Genomic DNA, 6,692 nt, shown 5'->3' with positions numbered 1-6,692 from the left:
ATGTGTCGTTATACCAGAGAAATAATGTGAACGTTTTTCGAGCCAGTAGCCACGTTCTCAGTTTTTTAGACAATATATTACTTCAAAGAATATTTATATATAAACTAATTAAAAAAATAATTATTATAATATATAAAAATTGCATTTCTTATAAAGATTAAATAAACCACAGGATAATATAATCTAGAATAAGGTATGATAATAATAACAAACATAATTTGTTTTTAATCGATCAAAATTTTTTATCTCTTAAAATCTAATCTTGATATTTAGATTCTCTAATTCAATTCCTTACAAAATCTCACTTAAGCAGTCGACTCTTAAAATTACTTATATATCTATGAACGAGTTAAACAAATTTGGCTGTACAGGTCTATTAGTAGATTGAAATTAGAGAACCTAAGAAAAATGATTTTTAATTTAAATAAAGCAATACAGCGATTAAAGCAAATACTATATATCTATATATATATATATATATATTAGTACTTATAGAGATGAAAATTTAAAAACTTATATTAATGTCTTAAAACACGTATTTGATGTCTTCAAGCACCCACACTCACTATCTTGCTCACTTAGAGAACATAATTTCACTCTTATATACATTTATACATATACATATCACAATCTATTACAGTTTTATGTATAGAGCCACGATACTGACATCAAATTTACAAGCCATATTGGACTTCCCAACATTTGGATTAATGCTATTTTAAAAAGTTTCCACTAAGTGGAATAAATTAAAGCTATGATATGAAATAAAAGCACTTCTATTAGCATAAAGAACCTTTGAGGTGACAAAGTTTTCCACTTCTTAAAGTAAAGATTCTTCATGAAAACTTTGAAGGGGCCCACCACTATTTTACTTCTGGATTAAACTTTTGTGGATAATTAAAATTTAGCTTCATAATTTTTTTACTAATTTTTTATTTTTTATATAATATGTAAAACTATAGAAGTAGGAATATGTAAGAATTTGATTCATAAAGATTTTTTTTCAGTTGGAGTTTCTCGAACTAAAATATGATTATAATAATTTATTTTTTGATTCGATCTCCATTTGTAATCTATATAGATACTTTCAATGATCTATTTGTATTTCTATAGAAATTATAATCTTATCGTCTTCCAACTCTTTTGGAGTATAAGTGTATTTGCCGAACCTTAATGACTCGTAATTCTGTGAGTTCTTAACAGTGAATTTTGTAAATATGTCTGTCCGGTTCACCCAATTATTATGACATTCTGGTAGACTAGATTTTATTTTTAAACATTTCGAAGAACTAGAATGGGTTAGTGCATAACAAATAGCAGATTCTAACTTTCTTCCAAATATTCTGGCTTACGGCATTGAGTTTATCTATATCCCATCCAATCATATCAAAAGATGATAGTATATACATCTATTGTAAGATTTTCATATCTTACCTCTGAAAATATTCCTCCATGAATATATGTTTGTAAATTAAATACGTTTGCTGGTTTCCCGGAAATTACTTCATCTTTAAGAAATGTTACAACTTTTTTGTTCAATCCATGCTAAATGCAACCGCTTTTGTGTCTCATATTCGTGAAGCCTGAACTGATGTAATTTATTTTGGGAAATTTACATGCGACAAAATTATTACACATTTGCATATCTAACACCTAAACTTTGAACTGTTATAACATTTTTGTTTGATCCACGCTGAATGTTCACGCCTGTCCAATCCATGCTAAATCTGGCCACCCCCTTTTTGTCTCTCATATTAGTGAAGCTTGAACTGATGTAACTTATTTTTGGAAATTTACAACATACGACACAATTATTACACATTTACATATCTAACTCCTAAAATATAATGTTTAAATTTATAACACTATGATATTAACAACCAATGAAATAGGTGTATTTCATATTTAAAAAGTTAGTGATAGTGGTATTTTTTATATTATGTCAAAGATTTGAGTATTATGCATGTAAATACAAAAGTATAGGTGTTAGATATGTAAGTATATAAGAATTGTTTGTTATGTATGCAAATGCATTTTTTTTTCATTGAACTGGGATTAACCTGAGTGTCTGTTTTCAGAAGGCAATTTTGTATGATAGAGAATATCATCTTTATTATTTTTATTAGAGAGAACTCACAAACCTTGAAACAATCTAATCTACTAATCTCATACCCAGATTGTTCACTACCACTCCGGCGGACTTAAACTAAATCCAAACCTGCATGAATCTGGAAAGATCTGTCTCAGCCTTCTCAATACATGGGCTGGCAGTGGCACTGAAGTATGGAATCCAGATAGCTCCACCATTCTTCAAGTCCTCCTATCCCTTCAAGCTCTCGTCCTCAACGATAAACCATATTTCAACGAGGCTGATTATGACAAACAGATCGGTAGAGCTGAGGCGGAGCGAAACTCCATAAACTACAACGAAAATGCTTTCCTCCTCACCCTCAAATCCATGATTTACATCATGAAGCAGCCACCTAAGGTCAGTTTGTAGATCTCAAATGGCTTCATTAGAATACTTAAAAGCAAGATAAACTTTTGCTTATGTTTTTCATTTAAATGTTTCAGCATTTCGAGGCATATGTGAAGGAGCATTTCGTCGAACATGCACATGACATTCTTCTGGCTTGCAAAGCCTACATGGATGGTGCTCCAGTTGGGTCTTACGGATCGGGAATGGGATCCAAGGATAGCTGCAGAAACAACTCAGCTGGGTTTAGGATCATGCTTGTGAAGATCTTCCCAATGCTTGTTTCCAGCTTCGCGGCTAAGGGGATTGATTGCAGCCAGTTTATAAACCAAGGTAATCAGTTAACTGGCTTTACTAAGGATCTAAACTCAATATAGAGGTCCAGAAACTGAGAAAATTCTGATTTGGTTATTTTGTTGAATAATTACTGTGAGATGAACCAATATAGTGTGGTGTGTGGCTTGTGAAGGATTTCCGGTTTCAGCTGTTAAGAAACTGCTGCTGTGCTAACAAATAATAGCAGCAATTTGTATGATAAACTTGGCTTTAAACTGATGCTACTTTGATTGCAGGTTTTTTTGTTTGTTGTGAAGATAATTAGTTTTCTTTGGTAAGAGTTTTCTTAATACATACCTCTCGAAATCATCTCAAAATATAACTAGACTATTAGATAATATAACTAAAAGACATGCAATTAACTTATTAGATGTTCATAAGGATAATACAACTAAATTATGTCATGAAGAAAATTTATCAAGGAGCTTATAGAAACTGTTTTTGAAATGAAAAAAACTCTCATTAATTGCAAAGCAGAATTTTTAGGGGGGTTTACATGCATTCTACAGAAGTCTTGTGTACTTTACATACCTAACATATGAACTATTATATGTGCATGGAAAACGCTCAAATTTTTAGCATTACATAAAAATATTATTATTATCAACTCCTTAAATATGAAATATCATTTTAAGCACAAGTCTGTGATACCAAATTGTTATAGTTGTTGTGTGATAAAAATAGCCATGATGGGTTGGTAAGAGTCCAAGCAAGCTTAGTGAACAAAGAGAACCTATCCAGGAAACAAGTAAGGTGTAAGCAGTTTGATCTTGGTGGGTGAGTATGTGTTGCTAGGCAAGATGTCTGATTACGAAAATCTTGATATGGGCGACCGTACAACAAACGACGCCCCTTATGAAATATCAGTAACTTCCTTGTATCACAAAAAATATAACAAAGGACCCTAGATGTCCTTCAAATTTGTTACCGACTCACCTTAACTTAAGACGACCGGCCGAGCAAATACTCGATGTTACTTGACGAGGATAAAAGGTCAAATATGGTGCCAATAGGAGATAAGACATCAGAGATAATGTAAAGTATACACTCGAGGAAGTAAATGACATTCGAGCTATCAAACATCCTAGAATATTTGAGTGTAATCAAAGCTTGTATATATTTTTAAGAAAAATACCCATAGTTAATGTAAAACAAACGTTCGGTTGAATCGTTACCCAAAAAATGAAACTGCATTTGTTTCCTCTTTTTTTTTTTCTTTTCGGTTCATTCTCTGCCCCTTCGCTATACACTTGAGGTGTGATCGCCCATGAATCAAATAGAATTCAACATTCTTAAAAAATGAGCTGAGATGGATCTTGCCACAAAGAAGAATAAGAGTTGCACAAGAAGCAAAATCGAGTAATAAAGAAGAAATTAATAACATGGATTGCACTTAAGAATTCATCACTCGGGAGAACAATGAACTAAATGAGAAACTGGTGAATATGTTTAGAGAGACTTTAGCTCAAACAACAAGAGATCGGGTGTTACCACCTCGACCAGTAGCCTCGTTACCACAAAAATGTAAATTGACCACAAATGTTAGAAGGACTCTTTCACCCACTCTAGTAGATGATGATGATTCGTAATATCAAGAAAATGCAAGAGGATCAAAACATTCATCCATACCAATTGGAAAATATTTTTTTCCTAAATAAATAACTGAAGCTGAAGTGCTCAATATGACTGATAATGAGGCTGAGATTCGAGAAAATATAACTACATATATTCCGAGATAGGATTCACTTTCAGGAGATAAAGGTTTCCCCTTTGAAGGGTACTCCAATGCTAAGAGAGGTGAGAATCATCCCCTACTGAGGTCGCTACCCCTACTGATCAACTACCACATTAGACTCCCTTGAGATTCTCCATGGCTGAGATCGTGGAGGCCATTCAAAATAAGGCATAGTTTGCAAGCTATGTCCATGAAGGAAGGAGAATATTTGTTATCCATAGAGTTACTGCAACTACCATCATAGCCATAGTCATTACATTGAGGAATGTTGCCACTTCTAGACTTTAATTAAGGACCTTATTAAAGCGAGGAAGTTTTGCGTTTGTAGCTCAAACCAGTGACCCATAGATGGGGAAAACCATTGGCTGAAGAGACTTGCATTGAGTCTGCTCACACCCATACATTCCACATCGCGAGCATTGTTCTAATACCTGATGGTGATGGAGTAGAAGCGTTCGGCCAAGCTAGCCTTAAGTAGCTTTCCTTTGGAGAATTATTTTTGACGTTCTCATCAAGCCATTCACATGTTATCTATCATCTATACAGAGGAGGACCTACTTGCCAATGGGAACTCATATAATGGCACAATCATGACAACAACCTTAATTGCCACCTATCAAAATGGAAACATCATCATCGATTCCAGGAGTTTCGATAACATCTTATTCAAGTATATTTTTACAAGATGAAAATAGGTAGTTCGCGACTGTCATACTCATCGATTCAAGGAGTTTCACTAATATCTTATTTAAGTATGTTTTTGACAAGATGAACTTGATACTTCGTGGCTATCCTCTACCTCGGAACTGCTCTATAGCTTCTCAGTCGAGAAGGGAGCGTTGAGACCTTAGCCTTGCACGTCACTTAGGGAGAAAAAGATAAGCAATTCATAGCCATGGTATAATTTGTCGTGCTCGACTCCCCATGCACACAAAATGCTATATTTGGCCTCCCACTTTGCCATCTTTTTTTGAAAATTTAATTAAAATTTACTTATTTTTAAAATGATTTGAATATTTAGTGAAATCTATTTTAAGTAATTTGTTTGATTATTATAATGAAACCTTAAAGGCTCAATCATTTTAATTAAATCTTTATAGTACTAAAATTAAATGATTGATATAATTAGAAACTAAACTAGTGTTACTTTAACTTGCTAACTAATTATTTGACTAGTAGCTATTTAAAACTCACCAATATTGAGTTTTAAATGGAATAATGATGTCTGACAATATTTCAGCAGTTAATAGAAGTTCGTTAAGCACTAAATAAAAAATTTAAATAATCTCAAGCATTGTCATAATTATAATATTTCATTAATTAAATAATTAATAGAAATCAAACTTAATCGAGTTGTAAAAACCATTGCAACGTTTCATAGCCCCAAGCAAAGAAAACAAAGCACCACTAAGCCCTAATTATCCCACTATAACATTCCAATTTACTTTTTACATATTCTAATTTGCTAAGGGTTTATTTAAATTAATTATAGTCCTAAAATTTAATATTATTAATTAGTGGATAAATAAGCATCAATTTTAATTTTGTCACATGGATTTTTAAATTAATGAGTTTTAGAAATTTATTACAAGACATTTAGACCGGTGATTTCACCAAGTAATTTTATAAGTTAAAACACATTAATCCCTAAGTTATGCAAAAAAATATTGCATCAGGACTTTGTACGTTATGTGCCGAGTCCAATGAAATCACGCCACGTGAACGTGACAGTAAAAAAAAGCGGCCCGGTAACACGAGAATATTTCCCCGTGTTATTCGGTGTTATTCAAGTGTTATTGTATATTATTCAAGTGTTATTGTGTTCTGGGAATATTTTGTGTTTTAATAACACAATAACACATCAGTAACACTTGAATAACACAATAATACATAAATAACACGGAAAGAATATTTCATTGTGTTATCAGACATTTTTTTTTCTGTCATCGCCACGTGGCGTGATTTCATTGGACTTCGCACGTAGTTCTTCGTGCGGAGTCTTGATGCAATGTTTTCTTGAGTTATGCCATGTATATTAGATGAGGACAAAGAAAGCAAGAAAGAATGAGGAGAAATGAGGAGAGAAAAAATCTTCGAGCGTGGGTAGCTTCTAGGGCTGTCAAAAGGGCTCGTTGTTCGCGAACA

At 32.8% G+C, this 6,692-nt stretch overlaps 1 protein-coding gene across 3 annotated transcripts in view; it reads left to right on the top strand.

The window, feature by feature from the left end:
• Positions 1–3,047, top strand: part of LOC110023616 (probable ubiquitin-conjugating enzyme E2 24) — a 45,389-nt gene extending 42,342 nt beyond the window's left edge. For all 3 annotated transcript variants that reach the window (XM_020723104.1, XM_020723105.1, XM_020723103.1), the window contains exons 10-11: positions 2,177–2,488; positions 2,575–3,047. In XM_020723104.1, coding sequence (XP_020578763.1) covers positions 2,177–2,488; positions 2,575–2,853 — 591 coding nt within the window. In that variant the 3' untranslated portion in view covers positions 2,854–3,047. The remainder of the gene's footprint in view (positions 1–2,176; positions 2,489–2,574) is intronic.
• The last annotated feature ends 3,645 nt before the right edge of the window (positions 3,048–6,692 follow it).

The sequence above is a fragment of the Phalaenopsis equestris genome, unplaced genomic scaffold (genome assembly GCF_001263595.1).
Source record: "Phalaenopsis equestris unplaced genomic scaffold, ASM126359v1 Scaffold000225, whole genome shotgun sequence".
Classification (NCBI taxonomy): Eukaryota; Viridiplantae; Streptophyta; class Magnoliopsida; order Asparagales; family Orchidaceae; genus Phalaenopsis; species Phalaenopsis equestris.
The sequence above is the reverse complement of the archived record's forward strand: the minus strand, read 5'-3'. Positions and strand labels throughout refer to the sequence as shown.